A 23,318-nucleotide genomic window follows, 5' to 3' on the forward strand; every position below is an offset into this window, starting at 1 on the left:
TGCTCATTGCAGGGGAGGTTGGACTAGATGGCCTTTAAAAGTTGCCTTCCAACCCAAACTATTCTATGATTCTGCGTTGGTACTTAAAACTTACTTTGTGCATTTCAGCCAGTTCCTGCTTCTGGCATTTGTTGCTACAGAGTAGCAATTGCAAAAGTCTGCCCCTACTGGAAGAGGTGCCATGAATTCTGTTCTAAAATTTTTTCTGCAATGCCAGGAATGCTCTACAGCTGCAGGTACACAACTAAAGGGGCCAAGCTGTCCCACACTTCTCAGCGTCAGGTACCACTTCATAAGCCAAAGCAATCATTTATCTGCACAATTACAGACCAGGAGCAGTTACGCACCATTTCTCAGCTGATGGGGTAACAGGGAAGGAGACTGCAAAATGTCATCTAATGACCAAATCTACCTAAATAATGCAAGCTTTTCAAAGGCTAAGCTAGCATAGTAAGCCTCAAGTTTCTGCATGGCTTGTCACCAATCACCAGTGTCCCGATTTTATTTGTTGGGATTTTTTTGTTGTTTTCTAGGATATCTCTCCTGCACATCAAGATGACTGCTGGCACTTTCCCTACACCAGGGCATTATGATCCCCAGTGAAGAAACTAATATATAAACTGGTATCTAGGTCTAGCCCTTAGCCAAACTTGTAACATATAAATACTAGGACCTGGAGGGGGGAAGAGAAGTTTAATCCACGTTATACAGAAAGTTCTGTGCCCTTAAGTAGTGGCAAGTCAAGGAATTCCTAACTTTTACTCCACAGTATACTTTAGAAAAAGTGAGAGAACATTCATTTAAGCTCTAAATACAACAAAAATAAAGTTAATCCCTTTTTTTTTTAAATCAAGAAACACTTTGGAAAAAACAAAATAACTTTACTCTTTAGCGAGAGAAAAAATTCAGACAGGCTGCTTAGCAGAAATAAATCCAGCACGCAACAATTGTCCACTCAAAATTCACCAAAAAAATGGTGAGAATCATTGGCTTTACAACAGTCAAGAAAATTAACACAGAGGTAAGTTTCATGCATTATATTAATAACCTAGATGTCCCAGGAAAACATTACCTTTCAAAGCAATTAAAGAATATACTGCTGTTAGAATACTTTATTGTTGCAAAGTAATAGACATGCATCAAATCTGAAGAGTTATTCAGAGGCAGCTAACACAGTGCTCAGCATTAGATCTTTGTCTACAGAGGGAAGATACAATTATCTATAATGAGTGAGATCTGAGCTTATCATTTAAAGTTAGGTTTGCAAATATGTACAGCAAGGGTTTGACATTTCAAGAGTACTCCTTTAAAGCAGTAAGCATAGTTAATAATTTGTGTGGGCATTAGGTAGTATCACAGCTTTTCAGAACAGTTATGTGGATGTTGATTTGTAAAAAATTACTGCAGCTTTATCAAAGGAAATGTTGCCGGTGTGAAAACCAATACTGACAACATTCACAGAACGAAATCCAGGTCTAGGTCAAAATTAGAAAATTGGTATTTTGCTGTTTACAGAAGAAAAATATTGTCATCACCACAGCTGTAAATGGAACCTGCTCCCTGCAACCAGCACCTAGCAATGAGAGTGACAGAAAGGGAGGTGAAGCTGGCATGCCAGTTGTACTGTGCAATGACTGGATGGATGCTGTCAATCAGGATTACAAGAGATATGTTAACAAAATTGTTCACAGCTAGGAGAACATGCCTTTTGTCCCCTCAAAGGCTCTTCAGTCAGTTACTGTATTGTGAATATGTAGGGTTTTTTTTAAAAAAAAAAAAAAAAAAAAAAAAAAAGACGATAACTAAACTTCAAGCAGCAGATCCTTAGCAGACACTTGTTAGCCTCCCCCCGAAAGAGGATCACTATTCAAATACTGATCCAAAAGTAAAAAAAGTGCAGTTAACATATTGACCAGTTCTATCAGAGCTGATGGAATTACTCACACATTTAAAAGTTTTGCTCCACTCTAAACAAGAAAGGCTAAGTACGGGCAAGTCCAAGCCACAAATATCTATATACCACGTGTCTTTCCTCCACAAGTAAGAAAGAAGGAGAGACTACACCTATACCCACCTATTGCTTTGAGATTATTAATTCAAACATGCTTCATAAAGTTGTGCTTTGACCAGTATTGAAATACTTTGTACATTTAGCCCCTTGAGTTTACTTGATCTAGCAATGCCAGCATAAAATCACCAGTCCCAAATACATAGTTACAACCATACCAGACACGATGAGGGGCCCTCACAGCTGGCCTTAGCAGTCTGTAGCAAAAGCAGAGTGGAAACATAATTAGAGATACTACTTGTTCAGAAGTAGAGAACAGGACAAACACAAGGTAAAAAAAAATGCTAACTAACAATTCACAGGGAAGTGTTTATTTTTAAATCTCATTATCAATGAAGGATTACAACCAGCTTCTGAAGAGCCAGAAACTACTGCAGAATGTAAAATTATTCGTTTGGAAGGAACAAAGCAAAGGACATTTTAAGCTTATAACAAAGCTTATGTATAGTGACAACACAATAATGCAATGGGTTTGCTCTTCCTCTGCTACAGCTTAAGGGAGCTCTGAAAACCACGGAAGCAAGAAAGGCATTGGGGCCATCTGTTGGCAGATCTAGAAGACAGCATTAGCTTACACAGAGAAGGGTATTTACACAGCTTTACAAACACTTCCCTCCCAATGAGAATTTAGTTCCTGCAGACGCAGATGGCATAAGCCCAGAAAAACACCCTCTCTTGGCTTAGACAAGGTTTTTTGGTTTGTGTTTTTTTTTTTTTCCAAGTCAATTGTGTCGTGATTTTAATACAGACAGATGGTTAAGAAGAACTGTAAGTGTCCTTTCAGCCCTATTTTATAGGGAGGAGGGCTCCATTTTACCTTTTACTATTTCCATTAACCATAGACATTTTCCACCCAAAAGTCACATTTAAATTATTAAGTTAAAGAAAACATATTCTACCAGTTCAAAAGACAGAGATCCAAAGAATTAGGGCTGTACATAAAGATGCAGCTAAAAACCTGTACCACTTCAACCAAACATTTCTCCCTTTATTTGCAAAGGTAACCAAGTGGCTTCCATCTTTAAGTCAAAACCAAATAATAATAAAAAAAAAAACAAAAACAAAAAAACACTTTCAAACCCAAATACCAACCCCAAAACCCAATGTTTAAGTTATGGCAGGCGGTGGGGGGGAGAAAATTAGGTTATTTAAAACTCATTTACAACTCAAAGAGGGCAAATATGAATTACAGAGTGCTTATAGTAACGGTGAATGCTCCAAGCAACTCTTTCCAGGAACCAGCAGGTTTCTCACCTTGAATTTCTCCAAATTAATTCCCTACCCGGCAGACTGTTTATCAACTAACAAGCATACAAGTAGCTACGCTTAACTGTTAACAAAACCAAGTTCAGTTTAACCCATCTCAGAAACAAGAGAAGCAACAACCAAGCATTACCGAAAAAGAAATGGCAATTTGTTTCTAAGCTTTCAAATCACCACTTGGGAAGACGGATTGCTTTGACTCATGGCCAATTTTCATATTCTTAAATTCTGCATTTGAAACCATTACACTGCTTCATATTTGTCTTAAGCTATCTGCTGGCTACTACTCATAATCAGGAGGCTGTGTACCATTCCTATACCACTTGCCTTTAACATTAGAGAGTCAATGTCAAACTACAAACTTCAAAGCAGTCTCAGGTGCTACACCTGCGGCTGAGTCATCCTTCTAGTTTCTGCCAGCAGATCTCATTTCTCCAATGAAATGGAAATTATACACACAGCTAAGTCACATGCCACACAAAATCACGAAGTCTGGACAAAAAGACCTTGGAACAATGGATGCATTAATTCACTGTGAAGCAGCTGGCAGGAATGATGCTGTCTACCCCCCCTGCCTTTTGCTCAGAGGAGGCTGGGAGTGCCCAACTGCACAGCAGCACAACTCCCCTCTTGTACCTAAAGGCTCAAGAGGAAAGGCAGGAGGGGAGATGTTCCTCTCATGTACACTCAACCATGATACATACCCATCTGGTACCAAAACTGGGAACTGCACAGCTGACTAGGTCAGACACCTGAAGAAAAGATCTAAAAGGTATTCTGATGTTGGCCCTCACATGCTTACAAAACCACAAAATCTTCTTTCACTCTCCTTTCTAATGCGTTATTAACTGGTAACAAAGCAATAAAAAGGAAGAACAGTCTCACAGGCTCCAAAGGAATTATCTGATAGTTATTACAGTGTTAAATATAATGAATGTGAAGAGTCCAGCACAGCAGGCTAGTCATGGGTGAAGCCTTTATGAAGTCTCTCCTGGTCAACTGTCAAAACTAAAGGGTCCCCGAAACAGGAGGTAACCAAAACTGGTCCCAATGCTCCTTCTCTCTTTCTTCAGACTAAATAGACGCTCTGCATAAATGCATTTTCTTCTTTCCTCAGAACAGAGACAACTCTCTAATTGCTTCTACCTTGAAGCATAAGAAAAAAAAATCAAAACCTTCTCCCAGCTACCTCCCATCCACTCCTTTGTACCACTGCGACTTTTGCCATGGTCCTGTTATCCTGTTGCGCCACAGTTCACTATTCCTCTTCCTGGAATCTACACCGGCAGTGATTCCACACTGTGAACTGCCCCATCATCTCCCTTGTGAAGAAACAGAGGCACAACCAAGACCTGAAATACTGTACCAAGAAACTATGATTATGGTTTTTTCTCCGTAATAGATTTAAGACTATGCACTAGTAGTCTGTTGCATTTTTAATTGCCACAGGAGCTAGTCCTGTGAACAACTTGTTATTTTACTGTAAAAAAAAAAATCCTATGTGGAAAGGCTGTTGATTGGGCAATTTCCCACCAGTTTAGAATATTAGGAGTGCAGCAGGTCACGTTTTGTATTTTAACTAATTGGAAGTTTCACCTTTAATGACTACGGAGGAAGATAAACATGACTGGTGTTTGTTATGGGAAGAGTCACATTTATTTTAATTTATTAGTTTAAATCAGCATTAAGTTCATCCACACTAGAACCTTTTTTGAGAACCATTTTGATTCCAGTAAGTTAATAACTAGTAGTTGTAAATGGGGACAATCCCTCAGAATCATTTGAAACAGCACAATACACTTAATTTTAATGCCTGATAATGTTGTTTATTATCTCTTTTAAATAAGAAAAAAGGGAGAACTCAATTAGCTTTAATTAAATTCAGGGTATTAGACCTTAACAGCTAATGAAAATAATACAGATTTATTTTTATAGTTCATGGAGTCCCAGAGAATTAGACTTTATTTCACTGGGGGTGGGGGTGGGGGGGTGGCAGCTATAAGTCTGTTTCCCATTACACACATGGAAAAACATAACTAGCTGTAGAAAGAACAAGAAAAAAAAAATCACCTATAAAACAAAACTGGAAGAGAAATACTTCTTCCAGAAACAGAAAAAAATGACAGGGCTATTTTGGGAAAAAAAAAAAAAAAACACAAAAACACAACAATAAAAAAACCACAACACAATGAGAACATACATACAGAATAAAGTCTAATACTGTCAAGAACAGTTCCTTTGAGAAAACACGTTTATCAGTTCCATAGCAGGGCTCCTACAACTTAGAAGAGTGATCTAGAAACATACCGGCTATATGAAAGATACCTGCATGCAAAAAAAAACATTTTCTCGCAATTGCCACTCATCCCCTGCAGATTCATGGCAATTAATCACTACTATTTCTCATTCACTGCTTCACAAAGTAAAATGTTACCAAACCCCATGACTCATAGTTCTTTAGAAAGACCAAGTCCTCACATCATGCTGGCTTGAACAACTTAAGTCTTAATAAGATGGAGTCCAAGATCCTTTGGGCAAGTAAGGAGGGCACACAGTAAGCTCACTACCCTGGACTTCAGAAGAACAGATTTTGGCCTCTGCAGGGATCTGCTTGGCAGAGTAGTATGCAATAAAGCCCTGGAGGGAAGAGGGGCCCAAGAAAGCTGGTTAATATTCAAGGATCACCTCTTCCAAGCTCAGAAGTGATGTATCCCTACAAAGAGAAAGTCAAGCAAAAACACTAGGAGGCCTGCATGGATGAACAAGGAACTCCTGGACAATCTCAAACTCAAAAAGGAAGCCTACAGAGGGTGAAAGCAAGGACAGGTAGTCTGGGAGGTATACAGAGAAATTGTCTGAGCAGCCAGGGATCAGGTTAGGAAAGCTAGAACCCAAATAGAATTAAATCTGGCCAGGGATGTTAAAGGCAACAAGAAATGCTTCTATAGGCATAACAGTGACAAAAGGAAGATCAGAGAAAATGTGGGCCCTCTCCAGAAGAAATGGGAGACCTGGTCACCTGGAACATGGACAAGGCTGAGGTACTCAATGACTTTTTTGCCTCGGTTTTCACCTGCAAGGGCTACCCACCCTGCCCAAGTTGCAGAAGGCAAAGGCAGGGACTGGGAGAATAAAGTAACACACGCTGTAGGGGATCAGGTTTAAGACCATCTAAAGAACCTGAAGATGTAGAAGTCCATGGAACCTGATGAGATTCATCCCTGGGTCCTGAGGGAACCAACAGATGTAATTGCCAAGCCACTATCCATCATATTTGAGAAGTTGTGGCAGTTCAGTGAAGTTCCTACCAACTAGAAAAGGGGAAACATAACTCCCATTTTTAAAAAGGGAAAAAAGGAAGATCCAGGGAACTACAGGCTGGTCAGTCTCACATCTGTGCCTGGCAAAGTCATGGAGCAGATCCTCCTGGAAAGCATGCTAAGGCACATGGAAAATAAGGGGGTGATTGGTGACAGCCAACATGGCTTCACTAAGGGCAAATCATGCCTGACAAATTTGGTGGCCTTCTATGACAGCATTACAGTGTTGGTAGATTAGGGAAGAGCAACTGACATCATCTACCTGGACTTGTGCAACACATTTGACAGTGTCCCACACAATATCCTTCTCTATAAATTGGAGAGACATGGATTTGACCAAAAGATGACTTGGTGGGTAAGGAACTGCCTGGATGGCCACACTCAGAGTTGTGGTCAATGGCTCAATGTCCAAGTGGCAACCAGTGACGAGTGGTGTTCCTCAGGCATTGCTGCTGGGACCGGTGCTGTTTAATATCTCTGTTGGTGACATGGACAGTGGGATTGAGTGCACCCTCAGCAAGTTTGCCAACAACACCAAGCTGTGTTCACTGGACTGAAGGGATGCGATCCAGAGGGACCTGGACAGGCTGGAGAGGTGGGCCTATGCAAACATTATCAAGTTCAACAAGGCCAAGTCCAGGGTCCTGCCCCTGGGTGAGGGCAATCCCAAGCACAAATACACCCTAGGTGGAGAACAGATTGAGAGAGCCCTGAGAAGGACTTGGGGGTGTTGGGTGATGAGAAGCTCAACATGAGCTGGCAACATGCGCTCACAGCCCAGAAAGCCAACCCTATCCTGGGCTGCATCAGAAGAAGCGTGGCCAGCAGGTCAAGGGAGGTACTTCTGCCCCTCTACTCTGCTCTGGTGAGACCCCACCTGGAGTACTGCGTCCAGCTCTGGGGTCCCCAGCATAAGAAAGACATGGACCTGTTGAAGTGAGTCCAAAGGAGGGCCACCAAGATGACCAGAGGGCTGGAACACCTCTTGTATGAAGACCAGCTGAGAGAGTTGGGGTTGTTCAGCCTGGAGAAGAGAAAGCTCCAGGGAGACCTTTTAGCAGCCTTCCAGTACCTAAAGGGGGCCTACAGGAAAGATGGGGAGGGCCTCTTTATCAGGGAATGTAGTGATAGGACGAGGGGTAACGGTTTTAAACTGAAAGAGGGTAGATTTAGGTTAGATACTAGGAAGACATTTTTCACTGTGCAGGTGGTAAGGCACTGGAACAGGTTGCCCAGAGAAGTTGTGGATGCCCCATCCCTGGAGGTGTTCAAGGCCAGGTTGGATGGGGCTTTGAGCAACCTGGTCTAGCAGGAGGTATCCCTGCCCATGGCAGGGGGGTTAGAACGAGATGATCTTTAAGGTTGCTTCCAACTCTAACCATTCTATGATTCTATAATCCACTTTGACATGGACTAGGAACTGTGCCTAAAATCACTGACTACCAGGGGATGCAGCAACTTCTTAGGAATGCCTTAATATACCCACGATTAAGCAAGATTTAACAAGAAGAAAGAACACTACAAATAAAAGGAGATAATCTATATAATCTCCTTCTACAGATGAGAAACAGAGGTTCAGAGACAGTAAAACAACTTTCTCAGACTTGCATTGGAAGTTTAGTAGCTGGAAACAGAGACATGTGCAAGCGAACTACGACCATAACCAAAAGACCACTCTCCTTGCCTTATTTTAATTACATTTAAAAAACAGTGGTAACTTTCGGATCAGTCTGAAGCCCTACCTAGTTAAACAAGCCTTTACTAATGAGCACCTCAATGCAAATGGAATTGACGGATTAAAACCAAAGCAGAACTAATGAGGAACAGAAGCAACTTCCCATTTTAACTCAATAATTATAAACATTAAAAGGCAACACCAAAATGAATTCACACACAGGGCTGAAAAAAGCATTCATGTGTACAACTACTCCACCGCCTACACTACAGCTGGAGTTCAGCTTTTCAGCCCACTGAAATAGCCATATCTCTTTCTCAGAGAGGGGTGTACCAATGCCAACAAGCAGAGCCAGCTACACCCCTGAACTTGGATAATCAAAACTTGTTTATTCATTTTGTCTATAGCATGAACTGTTCAATTTTTACTCGTTTATCTTCAAAATGCTTTGCAATGAAAAACCACCTTATTAGCATATTGCTGTTTACTCCAAGTCTCACAATAAGCAGCAAAGATGCTATTTTCTTAGATGAAATACTTGTGTTCCAAAGAAGTACCAGACATTGCTGGAAACCACAGCTGTGTGAAAACTTGTCAGGTAGATCAATTTTTTTTAGAACCAATCAGTCATAACAGTATTCCTTACAAATTCCCAGAAAATCATGGAAGGATAATTGGTAAACAGTGCTTTAATAAAGAGAAATGTACAGGATTTACAACAAGAAGTAACAAGAGATCTATCCTTTAAAGCTCTTGAGTCCTGTAAGAACAATGTTTCATTTTCTCCTCCCTAATTCCGTATCAATGGCATCAAGTAAGATATTTGAACTCAACTCAGCTTGGCTGCCACTTCCATTTAAAAAGGTCTCGGGCAGGAGTGGCTTATTAGAATGACTTTGAAAGAGGGCAAGGTTAGTTATCAAGAACAGCCTTTGTCTCAACAAACAGAAGTGCTGAATAAATGTCAGGATGCTTACAGGTGAATCAATTCAACCAGTATAGGCAGTTTATTAACCACACAGTATTTCTTACATTATGATTTAGCACAAAGTACATTTAAGTTACCAGACTACAAACTCTTTGAAATGACATCTCAGAAGAGAACTGCCATATTAGCGCATCTGATGAGTTTGACCGGAAACTTTCAGCTTACCCTACCTGCATGCAGCTTTCCCATAATAACAGGGAAGGCCAGCCCTTGCAAAGAGCAAAGCCATGAAGCTCTACCACAGCAGCAAGTAGCTAAGATATTAACAGCAAAATAAGTGACAACTGTCTTTCCAAGAATAGCATTGATCCTACATGAAAGTGAAGTCAACTGAGAACATCCCATCCTAATTCTTTCTCCACTATCTGTGAGAATGACATGCTCAGAGCACAGGGCTCAGCATGGGAATACCAGGGTGCAGCATTTCATTCCTCTTGAGCTAACACTTGCATCAGATGGAGGACCTCAAAGATTGTGAAATAGTTAATCTTAATTAAGGTTGCACAGAGTTATCTTCATGTAGATAATTCAGATCTTGTCCTGGCTGAGTTACCAAGTCAAGTTAAACTGATCAAGATCACCCGGTGAGATCTGAAATACTTAGCTAAACTTCTCATCACAAATCACAGAGACAGCTTTCTGGCACATAAGGCCAAAACATTTGAATGCTTATCACTTCCTAGAACTCATAGGTATAACTGACACTGTAGTACATTGAGTTTCTGAAGTATAACCATCTTTGATCTTTCCAATAGTCATTTCTTTATCAAATCAGAGAATCAGGTTGGAAACTCCACAATAAACCTAGAAGAAAGAGACCACAAAATAAGATTCCTCCCCCAGAAACAGGATGTACTCAAGTAACTGGTTTCCAGGATATTTTTAATACAACATTGTCTTTTTAAACCTCTGTTTAAAGTTGAACTAGAAGATGATGGTCCTACCTTGATGGAAGCAACATGGAGCAAAGTTTCTCCTTTGTAATTTCTTCTGGCAATTGTGTTACCACCAGGGGACTTCAACACAGAAGGACTGTGTGGTATTCCTACTCGATTACCAGTCTTAGAAGTAGATGGTGTAGAGGGAGATTTTGAAAGTGAAGAACTATCTACTGCTTGAAAGACTGCAGAGCTTCTCGTCTTCATTACAGTGTCAGTGACTTTCGATACAGACGAAGAAATCTGAACTGGTGTCATGTGTTCAGTCGCTGGAGAGATGGGGCAACCCTGAGGTAACTCCTCTAAGCAATCTGCTTGCCTGCCTGACTTCCCAATAATGCTCCTCTCAGTTCTTCTTGGTCTTTTAGACTGAGAATTATCTGGAAGTCTGGATTGCTCCCTTCCACGTTTTAAAGGTGTGGTTTCATTTTCTGTTGACAGTGATGTCTCTGTAGCACAACTATTTTCCTTGCTGACTTGCGCAGGACACGCAACCTCACTGTTACCTTTCTTCTCTGAGGATTTTACCTGTGGCAATATTTCCACATTTTCTGTAGTTTTGCTGGAGGCAGCTGGCTTTATAGACTCCTGAAGTATCTCTTCAGGGCTATTTGGTTCTGGAGTGCACAGGACTACCGGTTGACTGCAGATAGTCACACACTTTTCCTTATCAGCCTTCTCCTCAACTCCTCCTTTTTGCTCAGGCTTCTCTAAGCTCCACACTTTGTTAATGTCTGCTAGACGTTTCTTCATCTTCTTACTCTGTCTCTGTGTTGGCTTTTCTGTTGGCTTGGAGGGCTTTTCATGAGGAGGGGAAGGAAAGAAATCATAAATTGAAGATGTGTCTTGACAAAGGTCATGGCTTTTAGTCTTTGGCTGACTCTTGTTCAGGACACAACGAATCTTCCTACTTCTTGGGCTGAACCACATTTTTATCTCTTCCTTCTTCTTTTTTCTAGGGTCTGAGTCTGCTGGTGTGGACATATCTTCTGTGGAATCTAAGTGCATCAGGGAAGAGGAAAAATAATTTATAGAGTACTCTTCATTAGAACGTTGCAAAGAAAAAAGATCAGAATAACAACTGTAATACCTGATGAAGCATTACTAAATAAAACCTATGAGTGCCTCCAGACACATGTAATGGCTTTAAAACAACCTGGAAGGTCACTTGCTACGTTGGAGTTCAGGGATTCCAGTGCAGCTAAAGCTATCCATTATGCCAGTGAGCACCCTGGTAGAGAAATTTCCTCGATAGTCTGGGTTCACAATGCAGCACGTGCACAGAAGACAAGTGACCAGATTACAGAGAGGAGAGAAGCTTGTTCTCTCACTGAGTTCTCCTTGGAAAAAGGCTTAAAGTAGTCTGTGCATACACAAAAGAGCATAGAATCAATTTTCTAAAAAGATATTACAGTTCATCTGAAGATGAACAGGAAGAATAACTGCAAGCAGGCATCCTTATAACATCTTATAACATCCTTATAAGAATGTGGAACACTCCTGACAAATTTTGACGGATTCCACAGATACAGCAGATTAATCAAAGCAATATATAGAAAATCTGTAAGTAATTGTGTCCTGTCACTTGATCCTTTACCCCTTGGCAGTAAATAATTCCAAGGAAGCTATGTATTTTGATAATCTCAAGCATTTCTTTAAAAATATGCAGTGGAGCAATTTTATAAGTCACATTGTGCAGCATATTACAAATCAATAACCAAGATGACAGAGGAATATCCTGTACTCCCAATGCATGAAATAACAGTTGAGGACAAGGACTATAAATGGTGTCCTCATGGCTTAAGAATAAATTAGGGAGCATAAAGTGACCTCTAAGTTAAGACACTAATTTTATTTGACAACGACTCTTTCAGTGCAAAAGAACTGTAACAGATTTTTTACAGATTCCTTGTTGGAAACTAAGTTATTTTAGGTTACTGGGACAAGTCAGTTCAACAAGGCCAAGTGCAAGGTCTTACATCTGGGTCGGGGCAATCCCAAGCACAAATACAGGCTCGGCGGGGAATGGCTGGAGAGCAGCCCTGAGGAGAAGGACCTGAGGGTGCTGATTGACAAGAAACTCAACATGAGCCAGCAGTGTGCAATCGCAGCCCAGAAGGCCAACCGTATCCTGGGCTGAATCAGAAAAAGTGTGGCCAGCAGGTCAAAGGAGGTGATTCTGCCCCTCTACTCCACTCTCGTGAGACCCCAACTGGAGTACTGCATCCAGCTCTGGAGTCCCCAACATAAGAAGGACATGGACCTGCTGGAGGGTGTCCAGAGGAGAGCCACAAGGATGATCCGAGGGCTGGAGCACCTCTCCTATGAGGAGAGGCTGAAAGAGTTGGGGCTGTTCAGCCTGGAGAAGAAAAAGCTCCGGGGAGATCTTATCGCTGCCTTCCAATACCTAAAGGGGGCCTACAGGAGAGCTGGGGAAGGACTTTTTACTAGGGCATGTAGCGATAGGACGAGGGGGAATGGATTTAAACTGGAAGAGGGCAGGTTTAGACTAAACATTAGGAAGAAATTTTTCACTTTAAGGGTGGTTAAGGCACTGGAACAGGTTCCCCCGAGAGGTTGTTGAGGCCCCATCCCTAGAGGTGTTCAAGGCCAGGCTGGATGTGGCCTTGGGCAACCTGGTCTAGTGGGAGGTGTCCCTGCCTATGGCAGGGGGGTAGGAACTCGGTGATCTGCAACCTAAACCATTCTATGATTCTGTGATTCTAAGTCCTCCAAAGTAAACGCACAACTCATTCTTTCTGTTGCCTCCAACCTCAGGGACTAAACCACCATTCACAAGTGTCTTGGCGATTTATACAAATCAATCACAAAACCAAAATTAATTTTGCCTAGCAAGGCAAGTAGGGTATTGCTATTATTATTTTTAAACAGAACTAAGACCAAGATTAGCAGGGTTTTTTTAAACACATGAAATAAACTACAAAGTCTTGATTATTAAAAGCCAAAGACAGACCTCACTGCAACTCTGTGTTACTTTCACTTTAGCGCATTAACTTTCTATGGATAGTTTGCCTTCTCTTCTATTTTGGTGTTAGTAACTATAGCCTGTTTTCCACAGCAAGTGTGATAAACTCACAGACAGCAGACAAACTAGCCCCAATCCCTCAGCCACAAAAAAGAAGTCTGAAATTTCACTTAAAACAGAACTGTATTCAACACCAAAATAGACATTTGCAGTTTTCCTCTAAAGCAATATTGTAAAGTTAAATGTTTCCTCAATCTTGATTTAAATTACCCTATTTACCCCTTGAATTAAAATATGCTAGATATTAAGAGATTTAGCTAGAGTAATATGTAAAGCATCAGACCAAAAGTGTCTTTAGATCTTGAGGCTAGCTAATCAATAATTTAGGTATCTAAAGATAATCATCAAGTACAAAGCTGCAGCTATTTGGTTTTCCTGTAGGGCTGAGCTTGGCACAAACAGGGAAAAAAGCACAGAAATTGACACTGAAATCTCATAACTAGCTAGCCTTCAGAAAGATATCATATCCAATTTCATTCTGACAATAATATCTAAAAAAAGGAAGAGCTTGATTGCAAACAGATGCAAAATATAAAAGTTACTATTTACTTGTCTTGCCTTCACTGTTTACACAACTAGCAGATTTCCTTCTAAAATATTTACCTTGCTAGAACTATCAGTCATCTCCAAGTAAAAAGAATAAAATCAGCTTGCAAAAGTAATTTGTGTGACAATTTTGTGATGTCCAGAATTCTTTTTGATATGTATAGCACAGTAAGACTTTGAATTCCAAGTGACAAATTCAATCAAAGGCACTGTCCTTCAGAAGTAGGATCTAAAGCAGCATAACACAATTAAGTATTTACACTGGAAGCTATGTATATGCTACTTCTGGCAGCAAGAAAGCTTGTGAAAATTCAACCACAAGGGTTCTTACACCGATCTGTTCATTACTGGTTGCTCAGCAGAGACTTACTAGTCAGGTTATTAAAAACCTGCTGAAAATACACCAAATAAATGCTTTCCCGGGATTGTTTTTACTCACATGCAACTACTTCAGGTGTAAAAGGGTACGTTGCATGTTTTAGGACAGGGAGGCACTCGCAGACCACGATTATAAGGCCATGCCTGCTGTGAAAGAGATTCGTCACATCGAGAGGCCAGCCATGCACACCCAGGGCATGTCCACAGCCTACTGGGGAAGAAACTGCAATTTCTGCCAGGGTGTGTGTAGCCTCTCAGAGATTCTTCAATAACTCCATCCTTCAGAACGCTGTGTAGCTAACACCAACTTTACCTGAACAGTTCTGCAGATGATCTGCAAAATCATTATTCTTAGCCTCTGCTGCCCCTTTCCTCCATTTCCAAAGTGTACAAGGTACAGAGTAGAAGTAATAAGGACAAAGAGCTAATCAACCCTCCCTGAAAATCTAATTCTTTGATGGACCCAGAGCTGTGAGAGGGAGAGAAAAAGAGAGTAGAGACACGGTGCTAAGGAACTGAAAGGAAAATCTTATGGTTTAATATGTAAATGTTAATTTATATAAAGAGGACAATATCTGGTAGCTAAGTGCATTCAATTAAACTACCTTCAGAGAAAATTGCTCATACAAAAAAGCGATTCAAAGTAATTTTTTGCTGTCTCCAAGTTGGAAGTCAGAGCTTGCATCTCAACAGGAATGAAAAAATTACTATGTATGATTAAGATTTAATTGTCTAATACATAAGTATCCTCCCAAAATTTAATAAAGCATGTTTTACTAATTCTATATTTTAAGCATTTACAATAGTGTAAAAACTATCCACAATAACAGTATTCAAATCAGCCTACAATAAATGTTGTAAATTTACTCTCCATCACCTATTAAGCGTAACATTCATATACACAATATATTAACTGAATTCTTTCTAAATTAGATTTATTTGCACATAATAAGCACAAGTTTCTTAATGCTGACATTTCAGAGTTTAATTTCTTAAGTATTAAAAGGGTTGAGAGTAGACAAAAATATTAAGAGATATGCAGTGCCTTGCAACTAGAGAGCTACATCTCCAAGTTCTGCTGTAGTGCAATAACAGGCTAGAGCAGAAAAAAAGAGGAGCAATTAGAAAATGTGGTTTAGCTATCATTAATCTGCATCAAAGGAATATAATGATGCACATTGTGTGCCTTTCAAATTATTCTCTATTATGGGTTTCAGAACAGAAGTTGAGAAATCTCTTTGACAAACTAGTCCCTTATTAAAAATCAAAGGGAAGTGCTTTGGTACCATCTGTGCAACATTAGTGCCTTCGCTGAAGAATGATTATTTTGCAAGTTAAGTATTCAACGCAGGGGGAAAAAGGGAGAAATTCCAGCTATTCAGAAACTCATCTTTAGCTATTATGAAAAATGTCATAGCATACATGAAATGCAATGTAATCTGTTACAATAGGAGCTCAACGTCTTTCCCTCCACATCAGTAAATGTGAAACTAAATTATGATACTATAAAGGCTAATCAAAAGTTAATCTCTCCTACTGTCCACCAGCATCAACATGAGCTTAGGAAGCTTTGACCAACACCTGCAAAGTCTAGCTCTGTATGAGAAGGGGAGAGAAAGGCTTTCTTTTTGACTGTGCTAGAGTGAAGCAGATTATGCCACAAAGAACAAGGTAAAATCATCTATAAATGGTTGTTGTGAAAATTTACAACCACCTCTTCTTTTTAAAGAACATAACACAAGAATCTGCTGAAGTATTTAGAAATTCACTTTCAAAGTCATCACTGTAAATCAACCTTCTTCATCTCTAGTATACTCTATACACTATGACCATGATTCAACAAGTTCGTACTAATTGCCCACCTATGAAGCCTATCATCCCATCAATTCCAATTCTCAAGATGTCTTGGACTCTGCAACATTAGAGCTAAAGATTTTGAGGTTGCAGACATCCCATCTATGAAGCCTGCCAGCCAGATAGCTTCTCATTACCCTTCTAAAGGTACAACACTGGACAGCAAAAAGGCCAGACAGCTCTCCTCACCTTGACACAGACTAAGGTTATAACAACTCTAACAAGTGAGTTAGTTTTGAGACAGCGTTTGCTACCTATAGCTTGTGTTTTCTAGCCAATTTCAGGTTTGTTGTTTGCCAATTCCCCTTCAGTTCTCCCAGTACTATTCTGTAGTGTCATTTACTGTGCTTCCCTTGAATTTAAAAGGAAAACATTAGCTGTTTTGTGCAGTCTTTCCTGAATTACTTGGTGTCGCTTCTTAAAACACAGGCACAGTTTGGCAAAAAACTATCCTTATCCCAGCAGAGTACAAAGTGAGATCACTCTCACATCCACTGTTGAACCTGGGGGTACAAGAATTTTTATACTTGAACTACCCAACACGTGAGTTTAACCCTATCCTTTTCAGTCATAGTAGTTCTGTGCATTTTTAAAGACAATAGACACAACTTACTGTGTTCACTAGGTCTGCCCTAGATTAAAAAATGGGTAGTATGATGCATTGGTATTAGAAACTTCAGTGTTAAAAAGGATCTCAAACAGAAGCCTTGAGACAAGCCACAATTGTCTCAAAACAAGGCAGAGAAAACAAATATGCAGAAGACAAAAAAATACATGGAAAAATTCCTTTTTCAACTGCTTCTCTTCTTTTTCTCCACAGAAAGATTGATTTTTCCGTCTGTTTCCTTTACTGGAACACAAAATACAATTTCTGACCTTCTAACAAAAAAAAAAAACAAAAGAAAACATTCTTGTCAGGAAAGTGGCAGATGTACAGTGCCATAAGAACACAAAAGCAACTCCTTAATAAGAGAGGCTCCAATTCTCAAATTCAAGCATATTTCAGTTTGTATACATTAAGTTCAAGACATACATCTATGGGAGGTGACAGATTTGCCAGAGATAATTGACAAAACATTGTAAAGGATTTGCCTCAAAATCTCTAAAGCTACAGCATCCTATGATTTGCCATAGTACAACACATAATTGCCTGTTGTTAGAAGTGTACTCATTTACTTATGTATCCTGATGGTGAACTACCACCAACTCATGACAGTTTTCTCTTAATCTCTGTATGAAACATTCAAAAGGCCATTAATCACTAGTACAGGGCAAAGACTACAAGTGATGTAAAGTAAATCTCCCACATCAGTTCATAACCTTAGCTCCAAATAAAACACTCTTGTAAACTTCAGTTTTGTGTCCACTTTTAAGTCAGAACAAGGAACAATAAAAACCACCTCATTTTCTTCTATGGTTTAGCGACACCACACAAACTTTTCTTTAGAAAAAATGATGGGATTAAGTGTATTATCCAATTTCTAGTACAGTTAAACATCAGACTAATTTTTAAGAGTTAATCCATCTGTAAGAGTTCTCTAAAACGCCTAAACGGTATCAATAATACTGCCATGTTGTATTTTAAATGCTTTATTTATATCATCACAAATAGCTCCTCTCAGAGATTCTGCTCCAACTATGTTTTTAAAAGCCTTCACCACTTAAAATGTTCCCCTGAAACCCTATTTAAGCCACTGTTTTCTAGGCTCCAGAAAATTTAATCACCATAGGATTTTATATCTATATAAAATGTATTCCCTTACAGTTGGACATAAGCTTCCAGCCTCCTCACTTCAGTGTGGTTTTGATGTCAATAAGGAGCTCCCCCATAAATGAACACAAAGGTGCTGATGGGATTAGACTTAGAAAAAGAATCTTTAATTTAGACAAACATATTAGGAAGCAATAATGAAGGAAGAATTACCTTTTCTATATCTGACAGCTAAATGAATGTTTTCTAAAACTTGGTATTACATAAAATGCTCCTCTCTGGGCTTGCTGAAGAGGCATACACTCACCTACGCTCATTTCACTTCATTTTTTCCTACTTTGACAATCAGCCTAAAATTTGATAAAGAGATGAATTCCCTGAGTACAACCTCTGCAATCTTCTAGCACAGTCAGCAGTGACTAAATTCCACTGTAGCAAACTTGTTTTGATTGTTCGGGATCAGAAAATAAATGAGTTAAGACTTACCCCCTTCCCCTTTTAGGCAAGGAACACAGATAATTTTTTCCCTGTGCAAAAACCCTAAACTGAAAATTACTGGGACAGCACGCACACCCCCGTGCACAAATACACAAGAAGCAAGAGAATGTATGCATTTATCCTTTAACAGGGTCCCTCTAAAGTGTGCACTGCAGAATATTGCACATTTGTGCTCCCCTAAGAGCACAAAATATGACAACTTGTGCCCCTGGTTCGTTCAACTAACTGCCACGTGACTTGGGAATATATCACACTTTCATCTAATTTTGGAAGACGGATTCTAATGAATTATGAACGAACCCACTCATGCAGATTTCTTAGTAAAACAGATTCAAAGAACGAGCAATCCATACAGACAGTTCTCTTCAAATCAAATTTTCCAAACATGATTTGGAACAGCCTTTCAGAATCTTAAACAGGGCTGCACTGCTCATTGTCTCTAAAGCCCGTGAAATGAAACGGAGCGGTCTGGATTCAACAGCTGTCAGAGACCCAGGTTTGCTCTTACCTGAGGTGTCCACACCCAGTAGTTGCCGCAGTTTGCTGCAAAGCTGAATCATGTTATCCAGTTGCCGGTTTATCTGCACATCTTGCACCCAAGCTGGCACGTGGCACACTGGGCATTCTGTGCCAACACAGTCACTCACACAAGATCTGGAAGTCAAATGTAAAAATCCATTATCCAGCATAAGTTATCTACTGTACTCACTATCAACCTTTTCACAGTCAAATGTTCGGCAAGAATCTCTTATTTTAGCGTTGACAAACCACTATTGCAAAGCTCACATGAGTTGTCACAAATGAAAGAGGGAGCATATTTATCACAGCAAGCGAGAAGCCATAATTAAGCAAGCCAAGACCAAAGCCTTGTCAGGACACTGTCATGAAAGATGGAGTACCTTGGGACTCCCACAGACTCACAAGCTGATCCAAACTTTCAAGGTATGATAAAGCTCTGTTGCTGTTTGTCTCCAGATAACAATTAGGCTCAAACAGTTAAAACTCCATGTTCTTTTACACCTCAGCTAAAGATAGGGCTATTCTTCTGCAGCCTTCATTTTCAAACATGACAGGAAGCCAATCCATAGTAAACTATCATTTTCAGTTTTTCCTACTTAAAATGTTCTTGATATTGTGAAGTTTCACCTGTCTGAACACTTTTCTGTCAAATTCCCATGAGGATCTGCAGGTATGCAGAGTATTCCATCACTTTTCTCTTTCAGAGCATTTATGTCAGGAGATGATTGAGGTGGGGTTGGTGGGGGAACAGATTTACTTAGTAAAGGTCATTTAACACTTGTAACTTCTTAGTACTTCTACTTTCCCTATATGAGCCTAAAAATCTTCTATTCATTTGATTAGTCTGGTGAGAGGACCTTATGATTTGCCATCTGAACTGCAACATTCAAGGGACATTGTTACTTCTCAAATTCCAACCTATCCTATTAAATATTTGTTATAATTTCACATACTCACGACTGAATTAATTTCAAAATTCTCCATTACCTTAAAACCACGTAGCACACACAATTCTAGCCAAAGGTATAAAATTAAATGCGAGCAGATCATGTTAAACATTTGGAGGAACAGAATGTAAGTAATATCAAGGCACTGCTACCTGGAGAGGAAGATCAAAGTCTACGCATCTAGTCTCTAAACATATAGTCAGCTTGGAAGCTGACAGTCATACATCCCAAAACTAGCAGCATATCAGTTAACAATACCAGAAGAATAACTACCACCACTTTCCTGAAGAGGAGAGTTATTTTCAGATCTGTTCTCTGCACTGGCATCTCTCCCTCAAACACCACACAAGTATCATGCCTTCAGTTAGTTCCAAGACAGGAAATCTGGTATGTAAAAATTGCTGCTAGGTATGTTTTGTGCGTTAAACAGCCTGCTCTGAGCGGGTAAAGGACCTCACTGCTATGATCGGGCAACTGAAGTACAGTGCTTGGATCTGACATATATATTCTACATGACATTGACAAATCACTTGGAGCAAAGATAAGAACCACCAGGTCTTGTTCTCTAGGAAAGCTGGCCTCAGGTCTCCCATGTCCGTAAAAGGTAGTGCAAAGGAAATGCGGAATGACTTTTATACCATGACATTTCCTAATTACTTCTAGCTGTTGGGTTTTTACAGTCATTATCCATTAACTATAACTAACTTAGTAGAGTTACTCAGACAAAACTGCAGAAACTGATCTTAATAAATACCCCTGCCCTAATAAAACCCATGCTGAGGGAGAACCAGTTACATTATGTGTGACCTGATTATTGCAGTACATTGCAGTCAGCTCCGGCCATTAACCTCACTCCTTCCCAGCTATATTAATAAATGTCTGTCTTGGCAACGGATAAGAAACAGTTCACATTAGAATACTGCAGATTCAATCCACGCCCTACCAAATTTGCATGTAAACAACTTAATCTAAATTTCTTTAGTTTTATTTAAAAAAATAGCCACTATCCAAGACTCAGTCATCAAAGGACACGTTAAATTGATGACTAAAAGTCCAGGCGCACAATGGAGAAAAGATCCGATATAACAACAACTTGGGTAATAGCAAATAAACTCTTTTTTCTGGAGTAAGAAGGAGCTGCTAATGAATGCTTAAGATTCCTGTTGACTATTCTTTCCATCCTCATCACTGCAAAATGCATCATATTCTGATGTCTTGAAATTTTTTCTTAAAAAAACCCAATGCTTCAACAAACTGCATTTGAAATCTACCACCTAGAATACGCTACAGTTATCCAAAATAAAACCACAGTCTTAGACGCCCAACAACTAAACAATTATGTTTATTAAGCCAGCCTTATGCTAGCCTTCAGCAATCTACACTACACCTGAGAAAAAAAACAAACAAACACTTGAAACAGAACAAAAAAAACCCCAACATTTTATTAGATAGGTATGAACATATTCAGCCCAGAAAGAGAAGGCTCCAGGGAGACTTTATAGCAGCTTTCCAGTACATAAGGGGGGCCTACAGGAAAGGTGGAGAGGGCCTCTTTATCAGGGAGCGTAGTGACAGGATTAGGGGTAATGGTTTTAAACTGAAAGAGGATAGATTTAGGTTAGATACTAGGAAGACATTTTTCACTACAAGGGTGGTGAGGCACTGGAACAGGTTGCCCAGAGAAGTCATGGATGCCCCATCCCTGGAGGTGTTCAAGGCCAGGCTGGATGAGGTTTTGAGCAACCTGGTCTAGTGGAAGGTGTCCCTGCCCACAGCAGGCGATCTTTAAGGTCCCTTCCAACTCTAACCATTCTATGATATTTACAAATAACTTCTACAAGCTTCTGGAGGTTATTTTACGAAGTAATCTAACCACAGGTAATAAAAATGGAACAAGTAACAAAAAAATTGCTTCAGAAGGCAGAATTCAGCAATTTAGAATACAGCAGTTCATGGTCAACACTGGGAAAAAAAAACACATCTGGATAGTAATAAGTCACATGTACATCTTTTAATACATCCATACTGGGTGCCTGACTGGGCACGTGTCCCATAATCAGTTACTTCTTAAAAAGCAAGGAAATCTTTTAGCTGGTATTTTACTCTTCAGGCCTTCAACACTTTAAGCTCCCATTAGAAAGTTGCAGCTGAAGACAAGGAGTAAATACACATCCAGGAGGGACGGAGGGTTTTCCTCTGCTTTTATTCACATAGTGACTGCAGTATGGTGGTGAACAAGAGGTGAAGCTGAATATCTAGACTGGCTTACAAGCAGTGGTTAGAAAGTGTCTATCCTCTCCACTGTAACAGGCACAGGATTTTCCTAGACAGCTCATATCTGTGCTGTGCAGATAAACTCTTTAAGATACATGACTGACTTTAAGTCCCTGTGTTTGCATTTGTATGCCATGAAGAGCAGTGACATACAGGACAGCCTCCACCACTTTCCACAAATCAGGTTCTAGGGCAGGAACATTTCAGCCTCTGCCTGTACCAACGATGCAGTGAGCTGTTCTAAGACAGGCCAAGTAACTACCACCACCTCAGACCTGCCTCGTTATTAGGATGTTTTTAACTTAATTCAGATTATTTGACAAGCTATAAACAGAGGCACTCATGCTATCCCAACACATTTGGATGGACATGAATACAGGAACAGCTACAGTGGCAGATCTGAAGGAGCAAATCCATTAACATAGCAGAAAGCCGAAGCAATGAAAAGCAGCACCCAACCCTCTCAAGCAGATCAAAGCCCCCCTGGAAACAGGAAGCATCTTTCCAGGCTGCTCTTATAGTTTGTTTTGAAGGAAGAAGAAGGAGTTGGAGATGACAGTAAGAACTGGAAACTGTTTTCTTCTCCAGCCCAACTACAAGTGGACACACCCCCCTACCATCGGGCTGAGGGTTCACCTTACACCTGGCCAACACCCTGAAGCCTACCCAGCACTCACAAAGCCAGGCCTTCGCTCTGGCAAGCCAGACAGCCGCCCCAGAGCAGTGAGCTGGACCTACTGGGGGACTGCAGCTCCCACTTTCCTCTCCCCAGCCGGAAAGCGCCACCGATGCCCACCTCCCTAAGGCGCCAGCCCTTGCTCCAAAGCATGGCAGCAAGGAGGACGGGGACCTCGGGGAGCCCATCACACCGCCAGTGGCCCGGCGAGAGCGGCGGGGCGGCCGAGCCCCGTCGCGCCACGCTACTTACAGGCAGAAGACGTGCTCGCACTGCCCCAGGGACACGGGCTCCCGCAGGACGCCGGCGCTGTGGGCAGAGGAAGGAGAAACGCGGCAGTTTTAACACACGCGGCCTTACGGGCACGGCGCCAGCGGCAGCTCCGCTCGCCTGCCGGCAGCCGGGGCCCAACGGCCGTAACGGCCGCGGTGGAAAGGGGAAAGGGGCAGGGGGGGGGTCCCTTACCAGCGGGAGCAGTTCAGCGCCCTCTCCAGCCGCCCCAGCGCGGCGCGGGTGCGGGCCCAGGAGGGGCCGGGCGGCGCCATAGTGGCAGCGGTGAGGGGCTCGCCGCCCGGAGCCGGCCGGTTGCCCGAGCGGCCGCGCAGCACCTCCCGCAT

At 40.9% G+C, this 23,318-nt stretch overlaps 1 protein-coding gene across 1 annotated transcript in view; it reads right to left on the reverse strand.

The window, feature by feature from the left end:
• BARD1 (BRCA1 associated RING domain 1) overlaps window positions 1–23,318 on the reverse strand; it is a gene marked incomplete at both ends in the record, with an annotated part of 55,324 nt that extends 32,006 nt beyond the window's left edge. The window contains 4 exons of the mRNA XM_082483495.1: window positions 10,259–11,250; window positions 18,794–18,939; window positions 22,954–23,010; window positions 23,167–23,318. Coding sequence (XP_082339621.1) covers window positions 10,259–11,250; window positions 18,794–18,939; window positions 22,954–23,010; window positions 23,167–23,318 — 1,347 coding nt within the window. The remainder of the gene's footprint in view (window positions 1–10,258; window positions 11,251–18,793; window positions 18,940–22,953; window positions 23,011–23,166) is intronic.

This window comes from Vanellus vanellus (genome assembly GCF_965231255.1).
Source record: "Vanellus vanellus genome assembly, chromosome: 5".
Lineage (NCBI taxonomy): Eukaryota > Metazoa > Chordata > Aves > Charadriiformes > Charadriidae > Vanellus > Vanellus vanellus.